Below are 17001 nucleotides of genomic sequence, written 5' to 3'. Positions count from 1 at the left end.
AATGCTAGTAACTAGAGGCAAACATAATGTTTGGGTGCATGGACACATAAAAACAGATTGAAAATCTGTTCAGAACTACCAGCTTTTTAAAAAGAAATCTGGATGTTCTTTTGGTGAAAATATTCCACAACCCAATCACTTAAATAGACATTCCTCAAATTAGTCAGTCTTGCCCATTCAGCCCATTTCAATCATTTATCACTGGTGCTTGCTCCTCGTTCAGTTTTCTCCAAATCAGACAGAAACACATAAAGATGCTCTTAGCGGTGGCGTCAATATGGCTTTACTAATTCTTATTGACTAACGCGCTGCCAATCTGCCTCTTGTCTCGCCAGATATTATCTTAGCAACACACGTGTAGCATCGTAATGCGTCTTAAACCTCCTGTTATATAACGAACTGCCGTGAGACCAATACGGCTTTCTAGACAGCAGTTGGCACCAACAGGCATTGATTACAAATGTCTTAGGGTTTGAAAAGCGGAGACGAGCTGAATGATAAACACTATTATTTCCTCAGCCCTCGCCTTAGACCAGGTATTTCTATGCGCTGATTAAAGGTGAGATGAGCATGTTTAACGTGGCGTCCTCTCGAGCCGGCTGTGCTAGGCTCTGCATGCCCTCAGCACCTCTCTGGCTCCTCTCTTGAAGTGTAAATGGGCTCACACTGCTGTCTCCCCCTTCTTCCCCTTTCCCTCTGCCAGCCCCGCCACTCACAAAGAGATGAGACCCTCATAGTATTCACACTGCAGCAGCACAAAAAAAAAGCCACATCTCATATAGAAAAGCATCTCCCTGCGTAGCGGGGCATGAAAGGGATGTGGTTTGAAAACATCTGAACAGAGGGTGACTTGCCTAACCTTTAACCGACCTGAGGGTTGAAGCCCGGCAGGATCATCTGGAATATATGACTTTCTCTGTGGTCAGACGGTCCGACGACATGTGTTCACAAAATCAGTCTCAAGCAGAGTAATTCGGTTTTCGGGGTTGCTATTCAATCACCTGCCCGATGTTCAGGGCTCCACTGAACAGCAGATGCACTTTAGAGCAGGTCAAAAAGAGGTGAAATAGTGACTCAGGACAGAACACAAACACCAAACACAGGCATGAATCACAGCTGATCCGACCCTTCTCAAACCTCACTGCCGTAAAGGTCTCATATTGTAGAAACTGACATTTCCATGTCTTCATTGGGATTAAAGCAGGTTTAGGTGATGTCTTGATACTGTGTGAGAAGTGTCAAAATGCTCAATCCGAACAAGATGCAAAAAGGCCCATATTTAAAAAAAAATCTGAAAATCTTCAGCAGAGCTGTCAGGACCTCTATAACATTGTGATGTCACAACGATACAAGTGCAATCTCCAGCCACGCCCCAAGCTTGTTAGTGGTTCTTAAAAATTCCCGCTAAGCAGATTGAGACATAATAACTGATAAGTCAGTGGGTGATGCATACTTGTGAGAGTTGACCAATCAGAGGAGACTGGGCTAACATTTCAGACAGAGGGGGAATAAAGGTGCTGCAGCAACGGACAGTGTGAGAAAAGCAATGTGTTTTTCGAACATTTTTAGACACCAAAAATAAAAGTATGATGTGGGAATATGGGACCTTCAATAAGTAATAGGTTTTATCTTATACAAAAACACAGCTACCAGTTATAATTGTCTAGAATACATCAGCAAGCACTCACCAACATCCAATGGTCTGGATACATTTTTTGAGAAATCATTGAAAGCAAACTTGAAAGTGTGTGCAAAGTTACCCGTCATGGCCTCCATGGCTTTCATTTCCTCTTAAGGAAAGCAAAATAGAAAGATGTGGCTGAAGGAAAAAAAATGTCTGTGCTTTTAGAAGAACGACGGAACATTCTTATAGAGTGCTCTACCCTTGAACCTCTCAATGCTCCATTTTTGAATAGCATTTAAAAAGAGATTGTGTCTTGCTGCAGAGGAGAAAGCAAATATGTCCCTGCTGGAGAATGGGACACGTTGAAATCAATGAATTAACGCAGCGTTTCTTAGAGTTCTCTCAGGTGCGTCATTTATTTGATAGTATGACCTGAACCTGCCGTGGAACGTAATTTTTTTTTTCTCTCTCGCTAAGTGTGGGAAAGGTGTAATGGCAGATGAAACAGAGTATAAAAGGCATCCTTTGTTACACCAGCCCATTGTTACCTCTTGCCAAGTGCTAATATGTTGCCCTAATGAGAAGTCAAAGGTGGAATAATGTCACATTATGTAAATATAATGTGGCAGAGAAGAGGTGATTATGGTTAAGACTGATGATGATATCTAGGATGGTAGGATTCTACAACCCTTTTCTTCTGCTTCCCTTAAATAGCGGAGGACAGCTTTGTGTATGATCCTCCCTGATTAAACTTTAATGATCCCAGTGGGGAGAAAGGGAGATCGCTGCAGCAGCAAAAAAGTGATAGAGCAAAATAAAGACAAATAGAACAAAAAGAGAAACATGCAATATAAATAAGCCATTTGCATGAAACGCATAACCAATAACAGGCTAAGGTTTAAGTTGAACAAACGACTCAGACGCGTTGGATATAGCAGTATTACGTATTATTAGATTACAGGCGCAGAACAGCAATCGTGAGCTGTGCAGAACACGATAGGTAGCACGAGGCATGAAATTATCAATAACTTGCCGTTCATAAAAATGTCACTTCAGAGGAATTTAAGACTGTAAAGGAAAACAAAAATGCGACTGTTCACATGCTCATCAGCATATTTACTTTTGAGGGATGTGCTCATTTAACCACCATTCTTTTCTTGTCAGTCTTTATGGCTTAAAGGTGCACTATGTAGTTTTTTGGGAAGCACTTTTCAACAGAAGATAAATACCTTTGCTGATTGATTTTCATGCTTAAACAAACTGAATAATCAAACTGTCATCATTTTCATGGCTGAAGAAACTGAATATTTAAATGCCATTTCATGCTGTTTTTATGTTTTGGGGACCTTATTTTTACTCTGATGATGGTTTATTTATTCAGTTTTGGAGCAAAATGAATATTTTTGAATTTGTATAATTACCTTATCCATATTGTGAATATTTCCTGTCTGAATTTTGTTTTCCAAAAATGACATTGTGCCCTGTTCAGAAAAAAAACACTCCTTCGGAAAGTTGAATCACTGCAGGAAAAGAATTAATAGCAAAACTCACAACCGTACGGGTTCATGCTGTTCATGCTTCAAGCCGATAAATTCCTCCACGCCAACAAATTTACAGTAAATTATTCTTACTCGGAGTGAGTTACTACAGTGAGTTGTGTTCTCCGCTCACCTCCTGTCGGACCACCTTGGTTGGTAGAACGAAATGGACAGTGTGTTTTGCCAGGGACTGATGGTGTCTTTGCCCTCACAGATGGTCATTGAATGGGACTCTCATAAATCTGGGCCTGGATCGCCGGCGGCGTCTGTCCGGGGGCAACCTCATTATAAGCAGTCTGGATCGCTACCAGGATGTAGGGATGTACCAGTGTATGGCGTTCAACACTGTAGGAGCCATCCTCAGCAGGAGAGCAAGTCTGCAGTTTGCCTGTAAGTTTCAGTTTGTCACTTTTTTCACTAAGAAAACTGAAGTGTAACTGCACTCACACTTAGCAAATAATGCAGACGCACAGCAAACCGAGGGGCCGTATTTGCAATATTTATCAGTGCTGCAGTGTTGAGTGTGTGATGTTGATGCGAAGTGGGTGCAGTCTAAGTGTGACGACTGTTCTTTACTTTTACTTGACATTTGCTTTTTGTTTTGTTGACTAACTTGCTAAAGCACTGTCAGGAGAGTTTCTTAAGAGGGACTGAAGGCTGAAGAAACCACCCTTTACGCTGACAGGAGCATAAAATGCTGGTTCTGTTATAAAACACAAAGTAATGCAAATGAATAGGAGAAACAGTGCCAACATTGCTTTTTATTACATCTGCATTGCCACAAATTAATAGGTTGGGCTGAATATAAACTAATTTCTCTCACATCACATATTTGCGGTGAGCAAACACCTCAGATGAATAAAGAAACAACTACGTACTGTTTATGCACTGTTCATTAAGGGTTCTATTCATGATCACAACAAAACATCTTTTCACACCTTCCCTCCGTGGTGTCTGGCCAGTGTGGATATTTTTGGTTCTCTTCGACAAAGCTTTTAAGATATGCACGGCTGAGAAAATTGAATAATCACTTTTAATAATAACTCAACAACAATGAGCCTTGGCAGAATTAATGTGCTGGTAACACTGGATAATCTACACACCTTGCTGATAAGAGTTTTACCAATTTTCACCTTCAAATGAAAAAAAATCCCAGTTGAGAACTGCAGTGAAGTCTGTAGATTACACAGAGAAGAAATACCTGCACGGCAAGATGCTACAAAGGGTAGGTGGAAAAATACGTGTTTGTTTTTTGTGATGCAGGGTAAGCCCCTTTCAAAATCAAGCAGCTCTGGAAAACATATGTAATAACCATGTAAACATATTACCAGGTCTACGCAGTGAAATTGCAAAAATCATCCAATTTTTAAAAATGTAATCGGATTATATATAGATATTAACTGATTGCAGCTTTGATATATTGCCATTGTTTTGGCACGGCGTCTTTGGCGTGTAGAGGAATAGACACAGTACAAATGTTTTTATTTGACCAGCTGTAAATACAGAATATGGAGAATGCATTGAGAAGATTTTGAGATGTTTAAAGCAGCATCAACATTCACCTTAAAATAACAGCATCAGAATCATGTTGATGGCACACTGTCATGAAATAGGATGGCTGGTGGATGGTCTCTATCACTTGTTTCAGCGCTATGTAACTTCAGTGAGAGGGTAGGATCACAGTGTTACATACATGTTTACATCAACATTCACATTTTCAACACATGACATTTCTATGACGCCATGAGATTTGTGTGTAGTTAGCACCTGCATTACATCTGACTAATCGTTGCAGACCTGGGATATGTAAAGAACGGCAGCGGTGATGCACTCAGAAGCTGAAAAAGGGCAATTTCTACGTAATGTCATTTTAAAGAGAAAAAAAATCCTGTAGTGGATGGCCCTTGATGTGACGTATTGATCAATGTTTGATTTTGAAATAAGCCAAAAGTATTCACATGAGACTACATGTTTCGTCATCCAATGGAGTACTAAAATAATGTGTGCAACTTGCATTCAGTAATTAGCTACATGTCACATTATTCTGACCCCGCGTTGGTAATAACAGCCAACATATGCCTGAAGTGCATCCGTCTGATGACTGTGTGGTATTTAGTTTGTTTTATCTCTCAGTACTATTTGGATCTGACATCAGAGATTACTATTAAGCGATAGCTTCTTGTTCCACCTTCTATAGGGTAAGTTAGACCAAGAAACCAAATTATATTTGGATTTCTCTCCTTTTTTTTTTTTTTTTACTGTTTTTAACTTGTTTTTGTCATGTTTTGGGCTGTGGCCTGTCCTATCATGCATACCTGCCAACATTTACAGATATGGAAGAAGAAGATAATAATTATTGGACAAAATTCTGGTCCAACAGCCTTGGTTCTCATTTTATAACCGAGCTTTGCAGAATTCTCAGTGTTTTTTTAATTAAACTTCAGCTCAGATAAACATGTTAAATCTGTGGTTCAATCTGGCTTTCACCATCTCAGAAATATCTGCAGGTTTGGACCATTTCTTTATAACGAACATCTGGAAACTGTTATTCATGCCTACATAACCAGTCGTTAGACTCCTCTCTCCTCTCTGGCATCAACAAAAGATCAATCTCCCACCTCCAGCTCATCCAAAACTCTGCTGCCAGAATTTCTGACTCATGCTAGGAAACATGACCACATTACACTGATCCTGGCTTCTTTACACTTACAAAATCCTGAGAGGCCTTGCTCCAAGTTAGATTTTTTTTATTTCCCTATGTCCCTAACTTCTCTTTGAGATTTTCGAAGTGTTCCTCTTCATTCCAAGGTCTGTATTATAACACAAAGACTGTGGAATGACCTGCCTGAGGAGATCAGGGCTGCAAACTCAGTCTGGTCTTCTAAATCCCTTTTGAAAACCCACATAAAATTGCTTTTCTTTGATTTTATTTGCTTTTATTAACAACATTTTTTTCATGAGCAGGTGGTGGGAAAATGTCAAATTAGCGTTCTCATAAACCTGAGTTGCCAGGTTGCTGGGACAGATGGGTTTAGTTCATATGCAGTGTGTGTGGATTGTGTCTCGAAGATGACCTGGCAACTTGGATGACGTCAGACAAATGTACGCAAACTATTTATCCATATATGGTGATAACTGAAAAAATAACAGAACAGGATGATGCTGGGAGAGCTTTGAATAATAAGGGAGAAACCCAGAAACTTCACTTAGAAACTGCTTGCGCTAGACTAGTCCCTGTGTCATTAAAGTTAAATCTAATGTCTAATTGAGGGCCCGGGCTCAAATGTCTGCATTGTGTTTTGATCTTTTTACAAAACCCCTCTTAAGTCTCTCTCCCTCTCAGGCGTTGCAGAAATGCTGTCCTCATGACAATTTCTTTATAGCGCTGTATCAGTGTCTTGCTGAGAGCTTTTACTCAGCAGTGTTTCTCTCTGATTCGGGAGATCCTGCGGTGATCTTTCTTCTCATTGTCTCAGACTTAGATCATTTCAAAGTCCACACCAGAAGCGCAGTGTCAGTCAGAGAGGGCCAAGGAGTGGTGTTACTCTGCGGGACACCCACTTCCTCAGGAGGTAAACCTCTCTCTCTCTCTCTCTCTCTCTCTGTCTTTCTGTCTCTCTCTCTCTCTCTCTCTATCCAACACTGCAACTGTGTAAATTTAAAGATCACAGTCTAATCTTGTCACCATTGATTGGCCTTTTTCTAATCAGATTTAAGACTCTTAAAGGTGTGCTTTGTAGTTTTGGGGAAGAAATTTCAATCAGAAGAAAAAAGATCTTCATTGACTGATTTTGAAATAAACTAAATAAACAGACTCTTTTTTGTTTCCGTGACTGAATAAACTGATTAAACAAACTGACCTTAAAGGACAACACAATTTCAGATTGATCTACTTTGTTTAGGTGTGGCGGACCCTGTCATCTTTCCAGCTTCAAACAGTGTTCTGGGTACCTGATTTTCCTCTGAGGACATTCATATATAGAGATCATTAATATCGTAAATATTCAAATATCTTCTCCAAAACGACACAGTGCCCCTTTGATTCCATGTAATGTCTCATCATTTGGGGTCCATGATCTGCACCCTTGCTTGTCTTTCAGACCTTACTTATGCGTGGGTCTTCAACGAGTACCCGTACTTTGTTCAACAAGACAATCGACGTTTCGTCTCCCAGCAGACGGGAAACCTTTACATCGCCAAGGTGGAGCCGTCCGACGTGGGTAACTACACCTGTGTAGTGATGAACAGCATCACAAAGGGCAAAGTGCAGAGCTCACCCACGTCTCTGATCCTCAGGACCGACGGTAAGACAGCCGCTTAAGTTTGGGATGTGACAAGTATGCCTTTAATGTTGAGGACCTTCCCTTTCAAGGTGGCTTTAATCATCATACTAAGCATGAGAGCCCTTTGTCCTGTCGTGCCTCGCTGTGGTTGAGACCCTCGGTGCTAATGCCTGTAAGTAAATAGTTGCTCCTCAATGTAGGCCAGCAAACAAAGCGCCCAAATCTCGTCTCTGCTGACTTAGCTTTTCTTATAATTCGCATTCACTTTAAAAGCTTTCCCTGTGCTTTCACATGAATTCTCAGGCTGGCCCTCAGTGCTCTGTTGTTCTATTCTCTGTTACGCTTTCATGGAAAGAGTGAATAAAGATTGCCTTGGGAATGAATTAAACATAAGCCGTACGTCACTGGACCATTACATTGAGTGTTCTGGTGGCTCAACCAGTTAGTTTCCACTCAGTGTACTGTACATGTAGCTGCATAAATTTAAATCCCGTCGCATCACTTTCTGATCCGGGCCTTGGCTGTCTTCTCTGAATACTGATAGTAACAATAAAAACCACGAGAGGTTGGGTGCCGCCCACTCAGGCTTTGAGATAATAGATAAACAGCTAGACGAGCTGAAAACACAAGATTTTAGATCTACCACTCCACTAAGAGCAGGTTTAAATTATTCCTTGCAAGAGTTTTTCCTCTCAGATGTGGCCACTGCACACTTAAGTGACGTACTACTTTGAGTATCCCCGTGAGACAATGTTTGCTCATGTGTCTTTTATTTCTCCTCTGTTAGTTTTACACTGCAATTGTTTGGTCCATAATGCAAGCCATATTGCTTGTAAGTCATGAATAATGGAGGACTGAGCAAGTTCTTGTGCTTGCTCTTCATAGGAGTGATGGGCGAGTACGAGCCGAAAATAGAAGTTAATTTCCCAGACAATGTGCCCGCCGCGAAAGGATCAACAGTTACGCTGGAGTGTTTCGCCCTTGGGAAGTAAGCTGGATTTCTTGAAGCATGTTTTCAATCTTCTGCTGTCTTTCATTCCAGGCGAGGAGCCTGTGGATTTCTATACAGTAAACTTACTGTTGCAATTATATTTCTCAGAGTGCAGCGCCAAGCCATGATTGGGCTGAGAACCACGTGAGACAGTTTTTTATGTTGTTGCAGGATTGACTTAACTCTAAACCATTCATCTGCAAAAGAAATACAGGGTTTAAGCTCAATCAAACACTTTATTGCAGGATTATTACAGACTCCTGCTACCTGAGCAACGATCTTATAAGTTCAAAGGAAAGTGAATCATGATTTCCCACTGAGCTTTCCTGACTGTTTTTCTTCCAGCCCTGTGCCTGAAATCACCTGGAAGAGGGCTAACGGCGTCCCCTTCCCCAGCAAAGTCAAAATGAAGTACTCGAACGCCGTGCTGGAGATCCCCAGCTTCCAGCAGGACGATACGGGAGGATACGAGTGTGTGGCTGAGAACAGGATGGGCAAGAACACAGCCACCGGTCGTCTGGCCTTCTACGGTACTTTGACTTCTGTTTGGCAAGCTAAGACAGTACAAACAACAGTCCTGATTGTAAAATTAATGAAGTGTTGAAGGTCCAGTGTGCAGGATCTAGTGGTGAGGCTGCAGATTGTGACCAACTAAATACCCCTCACTGACCCTCCCATTCAGAAAGCCTACGCTGACCAAATTTAAAATGATGTTTGGGTTCATGGTGCTTTCAAGTTCATTTGGTAAAAATATAGTGTATAAGTGGGCTAAACTGACATTTTGCTTTCAAGTTCTCTTCATAGATGTAAAAAAAGGTTGTTTTTTATCAATGTGCTTAGTATAATGCCTTTTCATAGTCATCTACAATGTGCATGTGCAAAAAACATCTGTGGAGTTCAGGGCCGGCTGGGTCACAGCTCTCTCGGACTCAAGCCACGCTTTAGTCCACAGAGTGTGTTTCTCTGGCAGCTGGGTTAGTAGCTCTTGTGTCATGGGGGTGGGTTTTGATTGATATAGCTTGGTAGTCCACCTCACACTACATTAGCAGAGGGTTGACTACACAGCTAACAACATGGTTACAGCGTAACTTGAATGACTGCCTTATTAAGCAGTTGTGAAAACATTTTAAATCATATCCCATTTTTTCCCCCATAAATCCTACACACTGGACCTTGAATGTACTTATTATGTGACCTCAACAGTTGCTTTAAGTGGTTTAGAATTGGTATCCGGTGACATTATAATCCTAATAATTTCAGCAGCTCATTGGTATACACACAGCTGAAAGTGTGTCTTTAGTCTTTACCCTCTCCTCGGATAATAGGGGCTGCTGATTTTAATTTTATCATGGTTCTTACATTTCCTGGTTCTTGGCGTACTTCAGCTGTGAATTTTGGTGAGAGAGGGAAAATGACACCTGTGAAATTGGAGCTGACGGTATGTACAGTGGCTGCGAAGTGCGCCGTGCTTATTATGGGCAACGGCACTACCCATGAAAATTCCCTGAAAAGCTGTAAATATGTGCACGGCAAGAAGCAGGATGAGCTGTGCTGGTTGGAAAGCAGACGGTGGATGATGTTTATTATACGCAGAATCAAGGTGACAGGTTGGGGTGAGTGTCAGTGCACTTCAGCCATGATGAGCGCTTCCTGCTTCGTAGTGTTCGGTGCTAATCTTGAGTTGCCACAGGCTGCTGCCACATTTAAGTGATGAAACTGAGTGATAGCTCACATTCTCTCTTCTCTTCTCTATTCCCTTTAAAGACAAACCCATTCTCCAAACGTTTTTTATGATTTCCACTTATTTGAGCTGTCAATCTGCTCAAGCTTTTCCTTTGAACTATTTCGGATGCAGCATATTTAATGATAAATCATGCCGCTCCTTCAGAAACTGTCGTCTTGCTTCTTGTCAGATATTTCACCTGAGTCTATTTTCATTCTCTCAGCCAAGCCTCAGTGGATCCAGGCCGTGAAGGACACAGCCCTGGCCATAGAGGAGAGACTGTACTGGGAGTGCCGGGCCAATGGGAAGCCGAAACCCTCCTACACGTGGCTGAAGAACGGCCAACAGCTTCTCTCGGAGGTAAATTACAGCCCGTCTCCTGCCACCTACCAGTATTTCATTTTAAAGACTTAATCTTCAGCCTCGGCTCATGCTTTCATTTTAGAGAGCCTGGCGTCAAACACATTGCTGTTTTTCCAAGCGCAATTTAGAGTGAGATGAGAGGAGAGTGTAAACATCTCGCTGAGGTGCGCCAGTGATGAGACATGGATGTAACTGTCTCTTATTCTGCTCTACCTTGGCAGATTACACAGTCTTAGAGAGTGGATCAGTGTAGTCCCTGGGAGATTGCTCCATTTCATCTGAATGGAGTCAGTGGTTGTTTTTCATTATTCATGGTGCATGTTTAAGCTCCTCGAGATTTAGGGACAATGGACTTAATCTTCTGTGAAATACACTGTATATAGCAGCACACCTTTCACCAGACCACCAGAGAAATACATGCAGGCCTGTGTATTTTGAGATCCACAGCTTTAAGCTGGACTTTCTCACTCAAATTTAATAAAGCCCAGAGCGAAGCTTCTTCTTTTGAGTTGGACTGAAAATACATCCTGTCTGATTTTATTATGAGAAAAACATTTTTTTAAATGTCACTCTTTAATTTGATTTCGATGATATAGTTTATGTTGCATTATTTAGAATATGATTGGCATTTGCATGATCCTAGAGGCAGCATAATGTAGTTTTTTTTTTTATTATTTTAGTTTCAGATATACATAGATATACATTGCTTATGATGAACATATTGATGTGCAAATGTACACTTCTATTAAAGTGACTAGTGCACAGTCTGTAACATGCTCTTCCACAAAGATTATCTGGTAATATGAGGGGTTTACAGCCTCCTGTACTGCAGACAGACTCATCAAGCATTTGGTACTTACCATTTAAAATTGGGATGACTGCATCAGTATTTTCTGAACCGGGCCAGAGCAGGGGACAGTGCTGCCAAGCAACGATAAACATTCCAGCCCTAGAAGTCTTGAAGCTTATGTTAGCTAGCGTACTACTGGTGACAGAAACTTAAAAATCTCAACTCCGCTTCTTGCTGAAGAATATAAAATCCATATTGACTGCACCTTCCCATGCATCCAGACTTGTTTAATTTTCTGCATTTGTTTTGTGTTGTATTTGCACAATGCTAATCTCCATGTTGTTTACGTCTACTTCCCCGTGTCAATGTGTTTAAACGCTCTGAGCAGTCGGGAAATGGAACCATTCAAGGAGCAGGCAGCATCAGTCTCTAGAGCCATGAAGCATTGAGCGCTCATGCCCCACCCCCCTGCTGAACAGAGTTCGCTGTTTATTCAAAATGTATTAATATAGAATGTGTCCCATGTCCAAATTGCACTAAATTGGATGCCGCACTTCCTCAGGTCCTCAGCAACAAACCTGCCAATTGTGAAGTATATCGAATGGTCGTTTCTCAAGATGTTGTTGCTTAGTTAGATACTGAGAATGTTACAGCTTAATGCTCACAGGCAACAAAGATAAACATGATTTTATGGATCAGGCTGTATCTGATCTGGTAAAATCTTTCATCTCAAGTTAGGGCTGGGTGATGTCTACCAAATGACAATGTCCAAAGTGTTTTAATTGTGTCAGGAACACTGTCCCAAAGCGAAATGAAGCGCACCAAGATAGTTACTGACGATTCCCACTGTTGCTTTGACGACTTAAAAGGGTCTTCATCTCCACAAGACGTGTCCATGACTTTGCTTTGTTCAGCCTCTGAAGCTTGAAAACAAAGTTAGCTGTCACGCTATACAGAGGACACTGAGAAAATAATAGTGCAAACAACAACAGAGCAATTTGAAGGAACATACCAACAGCAGCTGCAGAATAGGAAAACTGTTGCCCCCAGTGGTCTTTGGTTCGCCTACGTAGACCTTCATAATAGTGGGGGACATACCGCCTTTTTGCACTCTCTGGCTGGTGGGGTTAAATCATACAGTTATGATGGTAGAGGGCTCAGTGTTCAATAAACCCAACCCTGGCACAAGTGTTTAATGATGTATTGAATGGACAAAAATTAACTTTTGTAACGGGAAAATAAATAATGTAGTCACACAGACACAAAGAGACACAAGCTCTGTTTTCCCTGTCAGACATTAGCGCTGAAAAAAGCTGGATGGAAGCAGTTCAGACCGGCAGGACCGACTGGCACACTGTAAAGAAGACTGGTTTACATGACGGTGACAACAAGCATATTTGGAAAAAGAAAAAATGTAGCTTGCGCTCTGACTGATTCATTCTCTGCAACATAATCCCAATTTGATCTGCGCCCATTGACAATGCCTCTAACCCGATCCGATGGTTATTGAGCTTCGACAGAACGCGCTGAGCAAAGCACCGGCTACCTTCAAGTCTTAAGCAATGATTGCTTTCTTTCATCCTCTTTCTTCACAGGACAGAATCCATGTGGAGGATGGAGTCCTGTCAGTGTCGGCACTGACGCTATCTGACGCTGGCATGTACCAGTGTGTGGCTGAGAATAAACACGGTGTCATATATTTTGCTGCTGAACTAATGGTTTTAGGTAGGATGGCATTTATCTGTCCCTTAAATCCTCAAATCATTGTTGCCAAAGAATCTTAAAGGTCAACTTACTGTCATTCTTAAAGGTTGTCTGGATTAGTGGATAATGGGGTCACCGGGTTGGTATTATGGGGCCAAACACATTTAAAACATAATTTTTCCCTTGGTGATATCCTGATTCACTTTGATGTTATGGTGAGGATGGGCTGATGGATAAAGGGTTCCCAGTTTAACAGAAAAAACATCTTCTACATAAAAAACAGAATAAAAAATGATCACTAGTGATTCAATTTTATATTTAGTTGATTCCCCTTAAAATTTTTATAAAACGTCAGTCTCTGTTTCTTTAACATTTGATGATTTGTGAACAGATCAAACTGAAACTTGCTTTGGATGCCCTGGGAGATTTGCTGCAGTCTTGTACTAAAGTCAGTTTACTGTTTCCCGTCAGCCTCTCCACCAGACTTCACAGGAAATGTCCTCAGAGCTTTGCTCAAAGCCAAGGCAGGAACTACAGTGACTTTAGAGTGCAAACCGCAGGCCTATCCCATTGCCAGCATCCTATGGAAGAAAGGAAACCTGCCTATCCACACCAATGACAGGTGATGACTGAACTGCAAGTGGCTGCATGTGTTCTTTTATGAAGCTGTTGCAAAAAAACAGATGGTTCAAAGAAGTGAAGGAAACGGAGGCACATACTCCCATATTGTTGAAAGTTTATATATCTTTTTTTATATATCATCTTATAAGAAAGCAGGTCTAGGTTCAATATGAGTACTTTTAAAGTATCAAAAACGCTCATCCACAAAGAAACGCTCACAGCTCATATTAAGAAAACGTGCCTCCAAACGAGCCACCGGGACTTTTGTAAGGTTGTAATGTCAAAACATACATGCATGGACGGTATGAGAAAAATACTGTGTTTTGTAACATCTAAGCAAGTAAACACTTCCAGTACACACCCAAAATAAAAGCATTATGAAAATTAGCCAGACATAATTACAAAAACTTTTGACAATTTTTACATGTTCCATTAATAGATTCTTTTTGACTTGTTACAAGCAAGAAACAGTGTGCATTCATATTTTTTAACTTGTTTTTCAAGTAGCATTTTGTGTAGATGTCAGAGCAGGTGCCCCTTTTAAGCCTTGTCTGGTCATACACGCACCTTTGATGACATTATCATTGACATGAAGACAAATCCAGAATCTGTGTTTATCTAATAATAAATGATTCTGTGTTAGATTGTAAGCTGTTGCCTCTGTTTATACACTTCTTCAGGATCACGTTATCCCCGGATGGAACGTTGAGGCTTGCCAACGTGAGCAGGTCTGACGCAGGCAGCTATACATGCTTCGCTCGGAATAGATTTGGCATGTCGAGTACAACTGGAAGGCTCCTTGTTACCGGTAAGCTCCGCCGTTAAACAGCAGAATGTCTGTGCATGCCTTTTAGTAAGCAGAATTTGTTGCTCAGTATGGATTTACGCAGGAGAGAGCTGCTGTACCGCGAGGGCTTGAGTCAATAACTGGTGGGTAGAAAACATAAACAAACTTTAGGTTTTTGCTTTGAGCAGCACGTTAAAACTTCGGATGTCTTTCTGCTTGAGGCGCTCTGCATAATCAAGGAACATCCTTGGATGTTTTTACATGCGATTTTATTGTTTATGTATTTAGTTTTTGTTTCTCAATGCCAGCGCTCAGCTGCAACCTTAAAAGAAAGACTCTTGTCTGTCAGCCTCATTTTATTGAGTTGTTTTGTTTGGCTGCATTCTGCAGTGGCTGCAATAATGCACTTGGAAGGTGTTTGAGAAAGTACTGGATCATTGTTCTCCTCAAAGCAGTTGAAACAACCAATTTACTGCAACAAATGAAAGTGGAAGCAATGAAAGCGTTAGTGAGGAGGTGTTACAGATGCTTTTATTGTTGAGAGTGTGTTTCCAGTGGAGTGATTGTTGTGTGTTCTCTTACTGGTTTTATTAATATGCTGAATGCTGTTGTCTGCTGCTCTAAGTGCCAAGGCCAGTTATGTTTTCACATGACTGTTTTTCAAGGCCAAAATGCAGCTAGTAGCCCAGACATTGATTATTAGTAGCTTAAGAGCGGAGGGGACACTGTTTTACCCTTTGACAGTCTATATAAGGTAAGATGTTAGAGTGCAAATCTTCTCCCTTTATACCTTCTTTATTTGATTCTAGTGGATTCATTATCATGACTTTTGAAGCACAGCAGACTTAGCCAAATGACTGCTATTGTAGACTCTGAAGCAGTGCCCCTCATTTTTGTTCTGGATGCACAGAGAAGCCCATTACATGAAGTTTTATCTGATCCACAGTGTATTGTAATTGCTATCAGGATTTCAGAAGATTATTCCAGCTGTGTCAGCCTCGAGTATTAGGCCATTTTAGTCGTGGCAGGCTTCATGTTATCACATTATTCGACTCAGACTTTGATGAGACCTTCCTCTTTGTAGATAAAACTGCTCTGCCTGTGACTTAGTGTATTATACACCACATTCTTGTGATGGTGCTGTATTACTTTATTGCTTGTGCATACAGAAGCGCATTGCTGCCATGTATCAGTATCTCATTTTAAAAAAAGTTAATTGTTATGACAAGATGTTTTCACGTTATAACAACAGATTTACACGTTTACACATGACAATAGCACTGAGTCTGGTCAGTGTTAAAGGACAGTGTTTACCTGATCTTTCAATGAGAAGATGGTGGCCATAGTATCATCGACATCTTGTTGCTGCTGTTTTACCCAGATGAAAAGACACTGTCCTACATACAGGCTATAGAGCATTAAAGTAGGGTGGTGCAGAGACTGGAAATGGACCTACTTGAGTTGGTCTATAGGTGTTCCGATATCAGGAGTGAATTGACACCCGGCAGCCAATCAGAATTGAGAATTCACATACACTGTGGTATAGTATAAATCATGTATTCTGTATATAAACTATGAAATAAATGACCTTGTTACCTTGTTGTCGTTAAAACCTTAAATGTTTCACATTATAACAATATGTTTTTATATCATAGTGTCATATAACATCAAATATTATATGATACTAAATGATACTGAAATGTGTCATAGCAATCTACTGTAAGACATTTCCTATTATAACAATATATAGTGTGTATAAATACATACAAGTTTCTTGTTATAATTTAGGAAGTTTTTTATCGTAACAGTGTGAAAATATCTTGTTTTAACATGAAAAAACATCTTGTTGTCCCAATAAACTTTTGACCTTAAAACGTAAAAGTTACACACAGTTAGTTACAGTTATTTTTTGACGTGGCAGCAATATGCCATCATATGGTGCTTTTATTCTGGAAAATCAACAAAGCACTGCTCATCCTGTCATAATAAATGTTGTGTGAGACTGGCAGCCATCCGCATAGGAAATGACTCCTTTTCACTTTTTTTTCTTTTTTTTTTCGGTCTCTGGCAGATCCGACCAGAATCACCCAGGGGCCAACAGATATGGAGATTATTGTGGGCGAGAGCATCGTGTTACCCTGTCAGGTCACCAGTGACCCCGTCCTTGACGTCTCTTTCTCCTGGGCCTTTAATGGACAGCTCATCGCCAAGGGAGACGGTCACTTTGAGCTCGTGGGTGGGGTGAGTGACCCGCAGTCATACTTCTTCAGAACTTGCGAATGGGCAGTTGGCACCTCATCCCTTCTTGCTTCATTTCATCGCTGCCATCACTTAAAAGAGACAGCTTGTGGTTTGACATCATGGTATCTCTCAGAGAGATTTACCGTGGCTGCTTTGGCTGCAGTGCGATGTGAAGCCATCCATCTTGCAATTTTAAAAGTCTCCTCTGAGGAATGATAAGATGTGGTAATGTGAAAATCTTTGGAAGGAAGCCCTATAAGATCATACAGCCCCCTCTAAGCTTCCAGTTGTACTTTTGTGAATGGAAACACAGCGGTTACTATGTCAAAATACACT

General features: G+C 40.9%; 1 protein-coding gene across 3 annotated transcripts in view; it reads left to right on the top strand.

The window, feature by feature from the left end:
• Window positions 1-17001, top strand: part of cntn3a.2 (contactin 3a, tandem duplicate 2) — a 42822-nt gene that overhangs the window by 5360 nt on the left and 20461 nt on the right. For all 3 annotated transcript variants that reach the window (XM_037105463.1, XM_037105462.1, XM_037105464.1), the window contains 10 exons: window positions 3377-3552; window positions 6639-6734; window positions 7263-7466; window positions 8331-8433; window positions 8782-8966; window positions 10383-10519; window positions 12908-13037; window positions 13488-13638; window positions 14318-14445; window positions 16496-16665. In XM_037105463.1, coding sequence (XP_036961358.1) covers window positions 3377-3552; window positions 6639-6734; window positions 7263-7466; window positions 8331-8433; window positions 8782-8966; window positions 10383-10519; window positions 12908-13037; window positions 13488-13638; window positions 14318-14445; window positions 16496-16665 — 1480 coding nt within the window. The remainder of the gene's footprint in view (window positions 1-3376; window positions 3553-6638; window positions 6735-7262; window positions 7467-8330; window positions 8434-8781; window positions 8967-10382; window positions 10520-12907; window positions 13038-13487; window positions 13639-14317; window positions 14446-16495; window positions 16666-17001) is intronic.

The sequence above is a fragment of the Acanthopagrus latus genome, chromosome 7 (assembly GCF_904848185.1).
Source record: "Acanthopagrus latus isolate v.2019 chromosome 7, fAcaLat1.1, whole genome shotgun sequence".
NCBI classification, from domain to species: Eukaryota; Metazoa; Chordata; class Actinopteri; order Spariformes; family Sparidae; genus Acanthopagrus; species Acanthopagrus latus.
This window is presented reverse-complemented; position numbering and strand designations above follow the sequence as displayed.